At 36.8% G+C, this 18,280-nt stretch overlaps 1 protein-coding gene and 1 long non-coding RNA gene across 2 annotated transcripts; one reads left to right on the forward strand and one right to left on the reverse strand.

The window, feature by feature from the left end:
- Positions 1–2,744: 2,744 nt before the first annotated feature.
- LOC145632801 (uncharacterized) lies at positions 2,745–3,542 on the reverse strand. The gene has a single exon (XM_081685135.1). It carries the CDS (start codon positions 3,540–3,542, stop codon positions 2,745–2,747), a length of 798 nt encoding a protein of 265 aa, XP_081541261.1.
- Positions 3,543–4,453: 911 nt separating this feature from the next.
- Positions 4,454–11,217, forward strand: LOC145632056 (uncharacterized). Its single transcript, XR_014112458.1, has 9 exons — positions 4,454–4,994; positions 5,126–5,293; positions 5,839–5,894; positions 6,817–6,925; positions 7,037–7,084; positions 8,166–8,782; positions 8,879–8,951; positions 9,057–9,234; positions 10,803–11,217. It is a non-coding gene; the product is annotated as an uncharacterized LOC145632056 (long non-coding RNA).
- The last annotated feature ends 7,063 nt before the right edge of the window (positions 11,218–18,280 follow it).

The following is an 18,280-nucleotide window of genomic DNA, read 5'->3' on the forward strand; positions in this document are numbered from 1 at the left end:
TCTTGCTACACATTGCAGGAAGCATGGGTAGCTTGTTTGTTATCCATTATAACCATTGTCTAAAAAAAATAAATAAATAAAAATAAAAAATAAAAAAAATATATCTACACCAATGATTCGTGCAGATTGTCATGGCTACATTCTCGAATGATCTAATATCATTTGATTGATGCCATAGCGTTGTCCATTTTCAATCATCAATCAACCCTTAAAATGTTTCACCTTGTTCCCTTATGAACAGTAACCACATGTGCTTATTGCATGTGTGAGATTGCTGACATGGCAAGTGTGTGGCAAAGTTCTTGCACCTCGATTTTGGTGGGGTGGCTCACAATTTTCTCTTCCCTACTTTTTTCCTCCACATCATATTCCACTATCTTGAGTCACCCTCTTGAGTCACTCCTTTTATTTTGCCTACAATGGTGAGTAACCCCACCATTCTCTCTCCTACTTTTATCAATACCCCACCATGTTTTGTCTCTCCTACCAATGGAGTTTATGTTTAATTGTTCTTCTAATAAACATGTTAGTCAAAGTAATGGCATCTATAAGTTCTTGAATTTGTCATTAATTTAGTTTGCGTAATAATTATTTGTAATAATTATCAAAGTATTCGTAATAACGACATGATTAATTTAAATATTATTATAAAAATATATTGAAGACTTAACTATTATTACTCGTAAAATAACAATATCACATTTAATTCATAGACGGAACTGAAAAGAACACGGGAAAACATAACAATGAAAAAAAAAACATTAAATAAGAAAATAATTATCCGACTACTTGATATCGTCATTCATTACCAAAACGACTCCATACGTGCTCAACCAAGTCTTTTTTCAATGACACGTGAGTCTCCCTGTCTCGGACATTATTTATGTTTGCCATGTAACCCGCTAAACTGAGATTATGTAGTCGTCCTTCTCTCACAGTGAATGGTTGGTTAATATCTTGGTTTGAAGATCCAGCTATATTTTGAGGTTGATCAGTGATAAATTCAGATGCATCGTAATGCAAATAGTTCTCTCGCTCATCTTCAACAATCATATTATGCATGATAATGCATGCCATTATAATTTTCCATAGGATTTCTGTCGACCATGCGAGAGCTGGTTGTCGTATTATTGCGAATCGAGCTTGTAACACTCCGAAGGCACGCTCAACATCTTTGTGATAACTTTCTTGCTTCCTCGTAAATAATCTTTGCTTAGCAGTTTGTGGAAGCTTGATGGCTGTAAATGCTGCCCATTTTGGATATATACCATCTGTAAGGTAGTATCCCATATTGTATCTATTTCCATTCACATTAAAACTCACCTCTGGGGCACGACCTTCACAAATATCATCGAACATTGGCGACCGTTGGAGGACATTTATATCATTTAGTGAACCAGGTCTGCCAAAAAAAGCATGCCATATCCACAAGTTTTTGGAAGCAACAGCTTCTAAAATTATGGTCGCAGTTTTACTTTTTCCTTGGTACATTCCTTTCCATGCACGTGGACAATTTTTCCACTCCCAATGCATGCAGTCAATGCTCCCCAACATACCGGAGAATCCACGAACATCACTTTCACGAAGAAGTCGCTCTACATCTGAAGGTGTTGCCCTCCTCAGGTACTCTTGTCCAAATTTAGAGATAACCCCTTCAACAAAGTGCTGGAGACAATCTCTTGATGTACTTGCCGCGATTTTGAGGTATTCATCAACTGCATCGGCTGCTGTACCATAAGCCAACATCCTCATTGCCGCAGTGCATTTTTGAAAAGCCGAAGCACCAAGTCTTCCAGTGGCATCAGCCCTTTGTCGAAAGTATTTGTTACTTTCGCTTAGCTCCTCAACAATGCGCGTGAAAACGTGTTTACGCATGCGAAATCTTCGACAAAACATATCGTCATTATAAAGTGGGTTGGGACTGAAGTAGTCGTTATATAACCGTGTATCAGCATCTTCACAATCTCTTGGTACGTACCACCTTTGCTTCTCAGGACCGGGAGTGATTGGGACCTGAAAAGTAGAGGTGACAAGGGGAACAACAGCTGAATTGATCGCTTCCTCAATTAATTCCTCTTCCTTACGCCTCTGAGTAATTGATACGTGCCACTCAACATAGTCGTTCACCATATAATCGAAAATACCAGAACTTGATGAACTAGATGAATTTGAATCAGAATTCATTCTTGGGTATATATGGTAAGAGTTGTGAGACTGTTTTTGTGAGGAAGGGTATTTTTGGTTGTGTGTTGAACTACAAAGTGAATAGGCCTTATATAGATATTTGTGAATGATTTTAAACAATTATAGATGAGATAATGTATAGGCACAAAAAAGTACAAGATGAAATTTCTGATAAGGTTTTCAGATTTCTATCCAATTACAAAACAAAGCATGTATTGGCACACAACTCTAGATGATGAGATGTTCTGATCATTCTGGTCATATATCCTGATTTCTATCCAATTACGAATTATTATACAGGCACGCAACACTAGAAGATGAGATTTCTGATAAGGTTTCAGATTTCCATCCAACTGCAAATAATGTTTGTGCCCATATCTGTAGAAGATGAGATTAAAGAGAATGACTTAAATTATATTTAAATAGCATTAATTAAAACAAGTTTTACATATGCTTAGAAAATAATTGTTAAATCATACCAAATGAACAACAACATAAAAGGCAAACATTGAAGAAGCTTAAAGTAACTTAAAATAATATTAAACTAACAACATAAATAACTAGCCTAAAAGGTGGCTGAACTCCTCTTTCAATTTCTGAAATAGTTGTTGGTCGTCTTCAGAGAGGTTTGGTTTTGCAAGTAGAACACTAAATAACTTGAACCTCTTTTCCTCCTCTTTCCTCTTTTTCTTCTCAACATCTCGCTCCTTTTGATAATCCAACATTTGTTGCGCTACATCAGCTCTCTTCTCATCAACACTTTTGTATTGCTCCTTCATCACATTCATCTCTGATAGGGCTTGAGTAAACGAATCTAAACTACTAATTCCAGAACTAGCTACAGATTTACCTTTTCTTTTTGCCTTTTTCACCCCATCTGGACGTCCACGCCGACTTACTTCCGTTAGAGTATCTGATTCTGATCTTTTGGAGCTATCACTTTCACTAGTATTCGACACTTTCTTGTTTGTTGGCCTCCATTTATCAGATTTTTTTAACACATCCCATATACTGATTAAAGTGAACCGGGCTCCGTTACATGATGCACTATACATTTCTTGAGCTTCAGTCATGACATTGTAAGTGTTGGTACCACTTGCATTTCTACGTTGTGCCGCAACATAGCACCCAACCCATAGGTTCACATCTTTGTTTATTCTACCCCAACGACCTTTCATAGCTCTCAAGGTTCTGCTTCGGATAGTGGAAGAATTGTCTTTCCTGGCTTGCTCATACAAATCATATATGGATTTCCACATCATAGCCAACCTCTGATCAGTTGCTGTCTCCGGATCTTCAATCGTACATTCTATCCAAGCTGAGACAAGTGCGTCGTCTTCTTGTGCACCACTTTGCATTTGACGAGGTGGTGTTGCTATCTAGCGGATCTTCACCATCAACGTCATCATCTTCATTTTCATCATCATTGACATTTCTTTCAGGAGGAGTTTTGTTGCTACTTCCATCTCCCCCGGGAGTTGTTGGAATATTCTCCACTTGGTTTCCAACGTGTTGAGACATTGGGAACATTAAACCAGAAGGAAAATTTTAGGGAATTCGATTCATGAACTGTTGTTGAAATTGGTTAGGAAACTGTTGTTGAAACTGGTTAGGAAACTGCTGATTAAGATTTATAATTGGTCGGTTAGGAATGTTATAATATAACATTCTTTGAACATTTGGATTAGCAAGACCATTTGGATCAAAGTGGAGATTAGCTTGAAAATTTGGAGAATTGGAACTAATTTGGTAATTTGGATTATTTGGGTTATTTGGGGAGTAGAAATTATTTCCTTGATTATTAGGAATATTAGGATCCATAATTAGGACTACTATTATATTTTTGGGTTTAGTTAATATATAACTTAGCTTTTGTGGGTTAGTAGAGGGATGGTAAAAAATTTAAGTGTGAATAACATATGCAATATTGGTCTCTTTTTATAGGCAAAAATATAAGAAAGCCGTTGGTAAATTTTTTTTTTTATAAATTCAGAGCAGATTTTTTTTTATTACCGTTGAAATTTTTTTAAGAGATAAAACTTACTTGAAAATATAACCTGCAACAGCCATAAAGTCAATGGCTACAATTAAATCAAGACAAAAGCAAGTGGAAATTTGGCGTAAATCTGGTGGACCGCGTCCTCCCTGACGCACGTCAGAAATTTCAGGTAATTTTTTTTTTTTTTTAAATCAGTCAAAACGGTACCGTTTTTTAACAAAAATTGGCAAAAAAAAAAAAAGAAATGCAACACTCTTCTTCACGTGGGCCGAGGCATTTGGTGACTTGCCAGAGATGGCATCCCCATCAAATGGGTAACCCATGAGTCACCTCCTACAATGGTGAGGTAGCTCAAATGGAGGAGAGAGAGAGTTGTGGGGAGGGTGCTACTTACCATTGTGGCTGCTCTAAGCATGCATTGTTTGGAATCTTGACCATTGGCTTTTCTTTCTTCTGCAATATCTAACTTTTTACTTTTTACTTTCCTGTACCTCCGTAGTGTCTCTTCCATACGCCCCTTTTTTTTCTGTTCTTCCATGTTCACTTTCTCTACAACCATCAACAAGGCAAATGCAGCTTTCTCACCTCCATCAAATGCAACTTATAAACTAAGCTATTCAATTTAGCTGTGACCACCGATCAAGGCAATTCACAGGTTTTCGGTGTCGGAAACTTGCACGCTTTCTCTATCTCAGTTTAATTTTGTCGGCCTGCCATCCACCGCCAAATAGCCACTACAGAGATCGAGGAATGGAAGGACAAATAGCCGTCGAACGAGGAGATAGAAAACGGATCTAGAACGAAGGTGAAGGTGAAATGATCGGTCAAAGATATTTGTTTTTGTTACCTGTCAATTGCTAAATTTTACTAAGGGTTCGATTGATTGAGTGTTAGATGTTTATTTTGCCAATATGTACTAAATTTGTTGATTTATTTTGATAGATCTGGTCTGCTAAATGGCGCCACAGTCAAGATCAGAGCGGTTGGGTCGATCTTAGTTTCCGGTGGGGTCACATTGTGAGATTCTTGAAGAAGGGCTGAGATGCTCAGAGGGTCGGTTCTAGTTCTCCTGTCTACTTTTCTGCTGTCCTTGAGTATCTCGCTGCTGAGGTACCATTTCCTCACTCCTCTCTCAATTTTTCTGGATTTTTATTGAGTAAATATGTAGATTTTTGGTGATTTTTCGGGATTAATGTACGAGTATAATTTGGGTTAATTAGAGAAATACCCAAAGTTCATTTTTTTTTGTGTTAGAAGTCTGAAAGGGCACAATTTTCATATGATTATTGCTAATTTCTCAATGGAAATCTGGTTCTAACAAGTGTTTCTTGTTAATTTTGCTATTCATTATTTAAATTGAAAGGTTTGTACGAAGTATATAATTTGCAATTGTCATTTTGGGATTAAGCGTGTAAATTGGAGAATTATTCATGAAATTCTAGGGTTGATATCAGTATGGGTTCTATTAGCAAATACAATACAATCCGGTTTCAACTTTTTTTTTTCAAATTCAGTTTCTAATTTGTGTTTCTCAATTTTGTTGTTCTTCTATTTGTTTTTTTAAAAAACCATATAATCAATGTTTAATATCTTCATAATTTTTTGAAAATTTTAGAAGCCTACTTACAGTTGCAATGTTGATGCTTATTTCACAGCTGACTCCATTTGTAGCGAGGAGGCCTTTTGCAGATGTTGATGACTATGATAATTGGTGTGTGGCATCTTCATATCCTTTTTTTTCATAAAAACTAAATCAGTTTGGCTTTGTAGAATTGTGCAGCCATCTCAAATCCTTACACATTTAGTTTTTTTTTCTTCTTCTTCTTTTGGGACAGTACACATTTAGACTATTTAGTTATTAGGGTTTAAAATGTATAATCAATTTCATTTTTTTAACTCTCATTTTAAGATTTTTTTTTGTCTTTTTGAGTGGTTTTGTTTAATTTGATATTAATTTTAGCTGTATGTTTGCTAATTTTGCTAGAAGTCTGGTTCAATCAAAGTGTTTTGTGATGATTTCTTTGTGCTTATTTAAGTAACATTAAGTAACATTGTCTTTTTTTCATGCAAAAAATATTATAGCGAACCAAGAAATTGAGAGGATGACTGATTAAGTTTTTCATTATTCTATCCCTAAAGTATTGCCCACTTTGATATGTTTGACTTGATTAAAAATTGTGCTGATGCTTATCCCAAAATCAAGGTGTGATGAAGGAAAAAATTATTCATCAAGTTATGTAGAAAGAACATGGCCAGAAATCCCACAATAGCAATGATTCATGAAATCTCACTAATGATGTTATAATTCAAGTTTTGAAACAAAATTGTCAGCTCATCCCTAATAATGTTAGTGAAAATCATCTATTCTTCTCAGCTTTAGCATTATGTCTTGCTTCCCGGGTCATAAACTTATCAGAAGTTTTGTAACAATGCTGTGAAAAAGTAAATATGTATTTGTTCTTGACTTCTTGTGAATACTATATTTACTTCAGCAAGAATGAGCTATTATATACCATGCTAATGAATTCTTTTCATTAGTGGTTTGCTTATTAGTCGCTGTGTTTGAAGACATTTTCCCTTTATTGACTTGGATATATCATATCATTGACTTATTGGCTGCTGTCTGAGGTGAGGTTCATTTGGGAATGAATAGTGGTGCCCAAAAGTTTGCAATTGAAGGTCAAGCATTCAACGAAGCAACATTTTGCTATTTTGATGAGCTCGGGTGACAACTAACCACAGGTTGATAAGTTTTTTTTTTCCTTCTCCTCTTTCCTCACCACTCTTCTCATTATAAGCTATGTAGCTTTGTTTATATTCAAGATATTAATCGTGATCCTTTCTTCTTTTCAGCAAGTACCAATAGTCCCTGACGATGTAGAAATATCTAATACGAGACAGGTAATTACCTAAATTTAATATTTTAATATGGTTTGTCACATTATTATTTTTGTCTTTCTAATGTGGTAATGGTTTTGACATATGTTCTTCCTCGTGGTTCATGATTATAAGAAAAAGGTTGTTTTAAGGATTAGATGGAAAAAGATGGGCTAACTTTTTTTTCATCCTAGGCATTTTGATTTCATATTGCTATGTGATAGCTTAATATCTTGTTTATCAGATTTATTATCAATAATCACTGTTGCAATGTGAAAAATGAAAATATTTTGAAGTATTGATCTATTTCTTACTAGAACTTGACCTTGCCTTGTGATCACCCTTTGAATCCTGGAGGACTGCAGAAGGGGAACATGGTATGTGTGTACTTGAAAACCTTGGGTTTGGGTTATATAAACAGGGTTCCTAACGATCTCTTAAATTTAGGCCTTTTTTCACATTTTAGAAATAATGGCCTTTGTGCCCTTGTGTATAGATGGCCAATCCATGCATTGCGCATCATGGATCAGCCCTCAGGGTGGACATAAATGCTGGGCTGAGCAACATTGGATATTCTTTTTGATCAGTTTTATGGGCTTTTCTTGAATTTGTGTTATTCTTAATGTATTATATTACGTAGTAGTTTTTTACTTTTAGGGTTTTAAGATTAATTAGATTTAGATGTTTCATTTGGGATTACTATAGTATTTGTGTTAGTTTATTCTTGTTTGATATGGGTTTTGTACGATTTTTGGTGTTGAATGGTGTTTTCTGCTATTTTATTCATGATTTTTGCTCTAGGGTATTATCCAGATTTTGTTCGCCAACCTATTGTTGGCCACACTAGACAAAATCCTTCACCTTGTATACTTAGTTAGCAATAACAATCCATTATAATAATAATACAACCAATTTATGAAACTCTTGATTCTCCTTTGTCTTTGTTGTGAGATTAAATTTTCTTTTTTAAATTACAATTTATGGACTTTGCTTCATTATTTTTGGAAATGAAATTGGATTTTGTGCAGAACCCATTAGAGATATTCCTTTATTAGTTTGGTTTTAACTTTTATTTGAGGGCTTGATGTGTTGTTTGATATGACAGTGAAGGTCAAAGTATTGGAGTTTTTGAATAGGAAAGGGAAAGGAGTAGAGGCTCATGTGGGGAAGCTTGAGTCTGAGTTTGGGGACCTTCAAAAGTTGCTTGTCGTTCGCACTCTTAAGCTCAAGAAGCTTGAAATTCCATGTTGAGATGCATAAGTATTTCTCTTGATACCTTTGTTGCTGGGAGATTGTGCAATGTTAATTACATTTGATACATTGTTTGCTGATTTTGTGCTTGGTTATGCATTTATCTCTCAACTTCGTTGCTGGTTCATTGTCTTGATTTCTTCAATTATATATAGGTAGCAATGGTGTTTATAATTTCAAATTTGTAATACTGCTGTCTTTTTATAATGGTTTTGATGGTAGATTTCATGAAAGATTCTGTTAAAACTGATAATTTAAAAACGTTTAGATTATGTTTTAGGAACAAGTTAATAAGATGAGGATGATCTCTAAGTGTTTGAGTTTCTGTATGTAGCTCTAACTTGAAGCCATTTAGAGCTCCCATTGCGCACCGTGCTGTTATGAGATATTTGATTGCATACATTGCCACAATGAAGCAACGGTGATATTTGGCTTTTTACCTTGGTTTACAAGGGCGTCGTCCGGGAATTTGTAATTCTTCTTTCTCTTTTCTTAATTTTTGATGTTGTTCTTAATTTGTCATTTGATTTGTTGCAATTTGATTTTGTTTGTGAAACTTTGGTATAGGGTTTTGGGATCTTACAAAATTGGGTCAAAATCTAGGAGTTGAAACTATATGATGCAGATAGTATACAAAAAGGTACTTGCAACTTTGTTCATGTGAGAGGAGGAAAAGGTACTTGTCCAGTTTATTGGTGCTAGGATAGCATACTGATGTTAGTAAATTGTGCTCTCCTGTGTTCAGGAGTCTCTCCCATTGAAGGCACGGGGGCTACTATGCCCGATGACAAAGATGATCTCATAGACAATGATGGTAACTTGTTTGATAGAGGTTTGGACGGCCTAGATACCATGGGATTTGGAGCCTCATCCCATCACTAATGGAGCGTGTGAGGCAAGAGCTGATGCATGAGCTAAAACAAGTAAGTAATATTGGTGCATTACTGCATTCAGATTAAGTTCTGGAATGTGATGGGTAACTTGGTTTATTGCTTGAACATTATGCATAGAGGAAACATTGCATGTAATTCTTTTATTTCATGTTTTATTTAACCATCTGTTAAAGTGTTAGTTAGGATTTCCTTGTACTTTTTGTAGCCTTTTATTGTAAATTGCATAATGAGTACCTGGTAGTTTTGGTTTAGTGGTCAAGAGGTGTGATAAATGCCTCATCACCTAAATTGGATAAATTGCTAGATCAGTCTATTTGTTATGGTTAGGATTGGTATGTTAACACGTGTGAATGAAAGGAGTTGCTTGGCAGTTGATATGAGTGGTTGGTTTTCCATGGTGTTGAGCTTGAAGTAAGTGCAATAAGAAATGGGTAGTGGAGATCATTCTTTTTTGATGAATTACAGTTGTAACAAAAGAGAAAACAACGTGGAAGATTGATAGCTTTCTTGAGTAACATACAATGTATTAGATTTTCATTGGAAACTAAGCTAGCTAATGTAGTGCAATTTTTATTTAATATTGATTTTTAGGGGACAAAATGAGGTATTATAAGTTGAAAATTTCTCTTTTGGAGGAAAATAATTACTCAACTATGTTATTATTGAAGTTGGAACACTTAGAAGTAAAATGGTTGCTTTTTACTGAAACAATGCATGCTGAAATTATAGAAATTTCTGGTTGAGCTAATTAGTCTTCTTACATGATAGGAGTTAAGGAGTCTAACATAGGACTATTTTCCCCCAAATGGGAGCTAAAATTGGATAAAGTTATGTGATTCTCTTCTCTCCTGTATAAAGGTCTTTAAATTTCCAAATAGCTAGCTGTGGTGATTAATGTCTTTACCAATAAGATTTTTCTAAGAGTGTGTACTGGGTTATTGATATCTTTGCATATTATCTTGAAAACTATGACAAGTAAAGATAATCAATATGAGATGCATAAATTTATGTGGCTTTGGCTTGACAAATCTGTCTAGAACATGTCTAATTGTTCTCTATGGTGGTATAGAAAAAAAGGGGTTTGTGGATATATGATGTGTGGTTTATATTTGATGATGCATTTATACTTTTTTTTTTTAATGCTTTGGGGGGAAGTTGCCAAAACATACATGTTCATCACTATCACAGGTATCCCATCGAGCTACAAGATGGGCAACCGTATTACTTGCTCTACGTACATGAGCTCTCTGCAATTCTGAAGATATTTTCTTCACCTTTGTGGTTTTGGTTTAGGCATATATTATCATATTTTAAGTAGCAAGTATGGTATTGAGCTTATTATTTGACATAATATCTTATTTTATTCGTCTTCTAGGAAATTGCTCATACAGATTTGCCACCAACTCATTCCATTAGATTAGGTCTTGAGAACCTTAATTGTATTTCAAGTAATTTAGCTTAGCTTTTGTATGCCTGTTTATGTAATCAATTTTATTCCTAGGTGTTGCTATACATTGGTTATATACTGATGCCTTCAATTTGACAATTTCCATGTGGTAGAGTATCTAATAGTCCACTAAATTTATATATATTGATAGGCATTTGAAGAAGCCACATACTATGGGTGAAGAAATTTACAAGGACTGCTCTCTTATCATGCAACTATTAAGGGACAACCTCACTCTCTGAACATCAGACCAAGAAGGAGAATGAGAGAGATTTTTTTGACGCAATGAATGAGAGACAGTTGGGAGAGAGGCAATGCATTTTTTTATTTTTTATTTTCTTTGGAAATAGCTTAATTGGAAGGATCTTATCAACGTCCATGAATGAGAAATCATAGATCGAACGGCCGAATCGGAAAAATTGGGTGCTATTTAAATATCACATCAGTTTCCTTTCAAACACGTTACACTTTTAAAATACTAATATTACTTTGATTTCCATTCATATTTTACAATCTACTTTGTAATAAACAAGGCATTTTTTTAATTGTTTTTATGTTTCTTTTCATATTGTCAAAAATATTGAAAGCTTGGAAAGTGAATTCGTTATTGGCCAAATAGACACACTTTTAAGAATTGCCACCTAATTTGGAATGAACGAAAATATTCACACAAGCACATTCAAAATATATTTCTAAAATCTAAACTTAAAAACATCTCTAAAAGTATTTTGCAATAGACAATAATTAAACCTATTAACATATACACTTCTAATTTAAATCTAAGTTAAACAACTAAGCAAATAAATTCAGTATATTTCACTACATCGGGACACACTCTTGTGTGTGACCCAAGCTATTACAAGGTGTACACCAGCCTCAAACGTAACTAAATCATCATATTTTTCATAAAGGTTCTATCAAATTGTTTCGCGCGCAACGCCCACGTGGAGCACCCCTAGTATTCCTAAGTTTTCTTCTGTACAAATTTTGGACGTGTCACTTGTCCCATTATAACCTCAGTTTCATTTATGCCCTTCAAGAAAGCAATTACTTTGTTTCTACTTGGAGTTGTATGCTTCTGCTGGAGGGGAGATCCAAAACTACTAGATCTATTTATGGATTTGTGCTGTGTTATTTTCAAGCATATATAGTGCAATTTGTGAGTTGGGGTTTTGTGGTTAATGCCCAGACTACTAATAATAGATAATTCTCGAGAATCTGATATTGTGCTTCATTGTTTATATTTGAAATACTTTCTATACTTAAGCTTTGTTGTGTTAAATGTAGTACTAACTACTAAGAAACAATCTAAAGCTGTGTGTGTGAATTTTATGCTCAACTCATCAATTTTTCGTCTCTTGATTATTTTTTGCTCCCTTTAGAAATTGTTGCATGTTGCTTTCAGTTCAGAGCTTAGCTTGCAAGTTTGATGTGCAGGGATGTGATTGGTGTCATGGCTAAAATAGGGAGTGATGACTCACTGGAAAAACATGGAAGAGATCTTACACTATGGTTGCCAGAGGGATATGGGCTCACATATGTATAACATAGATTATCAGAGTCGGAACACTTAAAAGTAAATTGGTTGTTAAACTTGCTATTGAGTATTGACTGAAACGTTGCATGCTGAAATTCTAGATATTTGCAACCTTTTGGGTGTTATGTATTGTTTCTCTTTCTTGGATATCAATTATGTTTACATGCTAAAAACTGAACAAAGAATGGGTGAATTGAATTAAGAGGAATTAATGGTGGATTATACTCCATCAAAACCAGTTTCGATGGTGGAGAGAAAGCTCGGTAAGCAGCTTTTGCTCATGTCCAATACATGAGCTGAGATTAAGCAACAAAATTAGTGTAGGTGATGAGCTAAGAGTAATTAGGTTCTTGCATATAGCTTTTGGTCTTGCTTTGATTATGTTGTTGGGATGACTTGAAATTTGGGAGTTGGGACAAAAGAGAAATTTTGATGTAATGTCCTTGTATTGGTGTAATATTTGAATTGGGTGGCAAAATCAACGTTTAGGAGAATTGGGTGGCAAAATCATCGTTTAGGAAAGTGCTTGGTGTTACCATGTTGTAAATTAGGGAGTATATTACATATTATTTAATTGAATATATTGCTTTTGTTAATTTGCGGCGAATACATATTCATGCCCCAGATTTGCGAAATTCGTTAATCTGATGGCATGAATTGTAAATAAGTGGGAAAACCGTGGCCATTAGTTGAAGAATTTTGAACACCTCACCTTCAACTTTTATTTGCTCCGTTTTGCACCGTTTAGCAATCATTTGGATGCCAAGTTTGTTTCCGTTAGTTGCCCATCTAACGCTTGTTAACTATGGTTAGCTACTGTAGAAGAAGAGCAAAAGACAATAGACGACCTAAGCATTCAAGAGGAGCCTCTATAGCAATTCAAGAGGAGCCTCTATAGCGAATACCGTCTATAGCGAGCAAAAAAGTAAGTATAATAAGTTGATTTATCTTGTAAGAATTACTCAATTTGAATTGTAGGTGGATCTGTTGATAAATAGATGAGCTAAGCAATTCAAGAGGAGAATGTGAAATGGTATTGCCTCTATAGAGAATACCAAGCCCCAAAGTAAGTTCATCATCGCATCTCCTTTCTTGATATTATGATGGTTTGATGTATAATAAGTTGATTTATCTTGTAAGTTGATTAGAATTACTCAATTTGAATTGTAGGTAGATCTGTTTTACGTGTGTTCAACTATGGATACGATTGTAGATGAAGCGATGATAGAGGAAGATGTTGTTACTTCTGTAGGTGGAATTCGTTTGGGTGATGATAATAACCCCAGTTTCATATGTTCTGAATCGATGACTTGTGTCAGTGCAGAGCCTGACAATAACATGGTTGATTCCGTCGTTGGTGAGTCCTTGTTGTGAACCCTTGATCATGCTGTGAGAGGAATTCCAAGTAGTAACACTGTTGTATACTAATCTCCGATCCAAACAATTGAAACTATTGTGTCTAACAACCGGGTTAATGTGGTTACCATTGTAGAACCACCGAGGGTGGGTATGGTTTTTAGAAGCTGGCAGGATATTGAGATATATTATAAATAGTACGCCGAGCAAAAGGGGTTTGTGGTTACTCGCACTCAAGGAAATTTTTCAAAGAAAACCAAGGAGCGTAGGGGGTCAAGATGGCGGTGTGAATGCTGGGGTGCTCCTAACATGAGGGCGCTAAGGGAGGTTAAGAAGAGGGCTAAGGCGATGGAAGTGTTCGGGTGTGGTGGTAAGGTGAATGGGGTTATAGGACAAGATGAGCTAAAGCAGGGGAAGAGGACCTCCAAAAAGTGTCAATGTGGTGCTACGGTATATGCTGGTGTCAACGAGGAAGGTGAATGGGTTATAAAAGAAGTGAACAATGAACATAACAATCATAATCCTACCCCGTCCAAATCTAAGCTGGTGAAGGAGTATAGAATGAAGAGTCACGTCTGGTGTTCGGAAGCAGTTAGAAAACTTATACGAACAGGGTGTTTTCGTAACTCAAATTCACGGTGGTTTATCCCGCAAGCGTGTGGTGTTACCTAGTGTGAAGGACCTTGAGCATGAGGTGTATAAGGCGAGGAAGCTTAAAATGGAGGGTGGTGACGCTGCAGCAATGATGCGTTACTTTGAAGATATGCAAGCCGATAATTCAAACTTCTATCACGCTCACCGTTTGGATGCAGAAGGTCGCCTGAAGGACGTCGCCTGGGTCGATGCACGCAGTCGGGCAGCATATGAAGAGTTTGGGGATGTTGTGTGCTTCGATGCCACTTATCTAACAAATCGCTATGAACTTCCATTTGCAAACTTTGTTGGGGTGAACCATAACGGTCAGTCAATTCTACTCGGTTGTGCTCTTGTTTCTCGTGAAGATTGCGAGACATATTCTTGGGTATTTCGCCAGTGGGTAGAATGTATGAGGAACAAAGCTCCGATGGCCATACTTACAGACCAAGCTACAGCGATGAGGAAGCCGTTAGCTGAAATTATGCCAAACTCCCGCCATCGATGGTGTATATGGCACATTATGAAGAAGATCCCGGAAAATCTTGGAGCATTCACCCTGTAAGTTATTGGTCGTCGTTGTTTCATTCTTCTACAGGATTAAAAAACAAACTAAATTTTCGCAAGTATGTACAAATACAGCTATACGTACGCTATCTTACTGTTTATCATTTACTGTATTTGCACAATACGTGATAGGTACCATGAATTTAAGAGCCCGTTGAAAGTTGTTGTATACCAGAGCGTTACCGTTGAAGAGTTTGAGAAAAGTTGGTTGGAACTCAATAAGCTCTACAAGTTGGAAGATAATGAATGGCTTAATGAACTTTTTCAGGAGAGGCATATGTGGGTACCTGCATTCATGAAAGAGTATTTCTGGGCAGGAATGAAAACAACCCAAAGGGTTGAGAGCATAAATAGCTTTTTTGACAAATTTGTCAACCGCAAAACAAGACTGCATGAGTTTCCACTAAAGTATACTATGGCAATGGGGAAAAGGGTCAAAGATGAGAGTGCAGCTGATGCCAGATGTATGAAGTACGTTCGCCGCCTAATAAGCAGTTTTAAGGTTGAGAAAATATTTTAAAGGTTGTACACTGATCGTAAATTCCAAGAGGTTCAGAAGGAGTTGGCTAGGATGATGTATTGTCATGGTATGAGTGAAAGGGTTGTTCATGATCATACCAAAGAGTATGTACTCGAAGATAGGGTGTGGATTGTTCTTGAAGGGCTAAGCGAAGAGGTTATTACCTATAGAAGACGTTGCTACCGCGTCAGGTTTAACACAGAGACGAAAGAGGTGTCGTGTGAATGTCGTAAGTTTGAAACCCATGGCATATTATGCAAGCACTCTATAAAAATTATGGACCAAAATGGGGTATCTGAGATACCACAAAAATATATTTTAAATCGGTGGAGGAAACACATAGTTAGGAAGCATACAAGGGTGAAGGTTGCTTATCATGACCCGACACAAACCCCAGAGGTGAGAAGGTATAATAAAATTATGACTGCTTTTGAGCCACTGTGTGACGAAGCTTCTGTCATTGATGAAAATACCGTGGACATGGTACTTGCGTCTCTGTCCAAGCTAAGGGAGGTCGTGAAGGTACACCGTAAGAAGTACAACGAAACACATGGTTGTGTTCCTCTCCCAAGTGTCGAATACCCCGTATCTGAAATAGGATCTATGAGTCACACTGTAGCTCCAAGGTCGGTGTCTAAACCGCGCAATGGTAGCCAGCCGGATGTGGACGTTACCCAAGAAGGGGGCGAAGGTGGGAATGGTAGCAGTGGTGAATGCCTTGACTGGGATGATGTGATCCCACAGCACGTAAAAGAAAGTGTGGAAGACCAAAGGGTTCCAGAAACAAACCCCCATTTGAAACAATAAGGGGGCCGGATGTGGACGTTACCCAAGAAGGGGGCGAAGGTGGGAATGGTAACACTGGTGAATGCCTTGACTGGGATGATGTGATCCCACAGCAGCCGTCTCAGCCGGTGCTTGAAGTTGATCCCACAGCACGTAAAAGACAGCGTGGAATACCAAAGGGTTCCAGAAACAAACCCCCATCTGAAGCAATAAGGGGGTCGGATGTGGACGTTACCCAAGAAGGGGGCGAAGGTGGGAATGGTAACACTGGTGAATGCCTTGACTGGGATGATGTGATCCCACAGCTGCCGTCTCAGCCGGTGCTTGAAGTTGATCCTACAGCACGTAAAAGACAATGTGGAAGACCAAAGGGTTCCAGAAACAAACCCCCGTCTGAAACAATAAGGGGGCCAGATGTGGACGTTACCCAAGAAGGGGGCGAAGGTGGGAATGGTAGCAGTGGTGAATGCCTTGAATGGGATGATGTGATCCCACCGCAGCCGTCTCAGCCGGTGCTTGATCCCATAGCACGTAAAAGGAAGCGTGGAAGACCAAAGGGTACCAGAAACAAACCCCTGTCTGAAACAGGTTATAAGGCACCAAATACAAGAAGAAGTAGATGGAAGCAGGTAATTCAACTTCTTCCCATATGTTTTCTATTCGTCAATTTTGTTTTTTGGATATTAACGAATACATTTGTTTTGTTTCCATGTCCAATTCCATTCTAGAACCATGCCACAGTGATACTGGTACGTAGATAACTGATCTTTCAATGTATATGCATGTATGTATGTAGGTTTATAAGAAGATCTTATTGTTGACATTGAATATTTTTTTAGGTTGTTATAGCAGACCAAAGGTGGATATCGAGTCATGGATGACAGCGACAATGAATCTTTTGAATTTTGAGCTCCACGACTGACCTTGTTCATCTGTGGACAATGTGGGTATAGGTGAATTTGCTTTCGAGTAATATCCAGAGTAATGTACTGCTTTTGTGTTTTGGAGATAAGATGGAGCTCTTAGTGTTTTGGTTAGTAAGATGTCTTTTATAAACCCGCTTACAGCGTTGTTGGCTGCAAGAATGGTTCTCTTAGTACTTTCAGCCTTTTTTTAGATGTTGTACGTCTTTTGTAAACCCGCTTTCAGCGTTGTTGGCTGCATGGATAGTTCTCTTAGTACTTCAGCGTTTTTTAGATGTTGTATGTCTTGTGTAAACCCCCTTTCAGCGTTGTTGGCTGCAAGCATAGTTCTCTTAGTACTTCAGCGTTTTTTAGATGGATAGTTCTCTTAGTACTTCATTGTTTTTAAGATGGATAGTTCTCTTAGTACTTTCAACATTTTTATAGATGTTGTACACCTTGTGTGAACCCTCTTTCAGCGTTGTACTTTCATTTGGTTCTCGACCATTCACCATTGTATGAAACAATCGTTACTGATTTTATGTGTCAGTCCAACTAGGTAGCTCATTGTCATGTCCAACAAGGTAGCCCAAGTGTTGTCATCTAAATACCGATGTGGTCCAAATATAGTTGTCCTCAATTCGCCTTTATTAACAAAACAGTTGTGGTCATCCAATAGTAATTTCACATTAACACCAAAGTTTACATAAAAGGTTAAATTTTTTCACTCTTTAGGAAAACTCTTCATGGTTTAACTTATACTAAATCCTCTTTGGACTCCTCTTCTAGTGCCAAAACAATACTCCATGTACTCACTTTTACTTCAACTTCTCAGTCTAAACCCCCCTATACACTGTAACAAACTAACAACTGCCTTCATTGCTCAAGTGTAACATAAACCTCAGCATTGCAACCCATATGGACTCAATCCTCTGACTCCAAATGTTGACAGATTATCCATTCCTCTCTAGATTCAACCCTTGGACTCCTAATGTACCAAAAAACAATCACTCTTCCATTGCTCCAATTTAGCATTAACCCTATATTTGGTCTCGCTAACCAAAAACAAGATAATTCTTTGCTTCTCCAGTTAGACAACACATGTCCAAACATTAACTCTTACTCCCGAAGTCCCGATATAGAACAAAATCAATATAATTATGAAACATACTCATTATTATTCAGTACACAGTGCATCTTGAATCAATTTAAAATTCGACTCCACATTTGCCCACACACATCGACATGAGTCGAACACATCACTGACACTACAAATGTCAACAGCTTACATTCATATTAATATACTTTCCACAACAACATTTATAGGG

Source organism: Chenopodium album, chromosome 5 (assembly GCF_948465745.1).
Source record: "Chenopodium album chromosome 5, dcCheAlbu1.1, whole genome shotgun sequence".
Classification (NCBI taxonomy): Eukaryota; Viridiplantae; Streptophyta; class Magnoliopsida; order Caryophyllales; family Amaranthaceae; genus Chenopodium; species Chenopodium album.

Excerpts from the sequence above, each read along its gene's own strand:
- LOC145632801 (XM_081685135.1), bottom strand. The coding sequence starts at position 3,542 with ATGCAAAGTGGTGCACAAGAAGACGACGCACTTGTCTCAGCTTGGATA.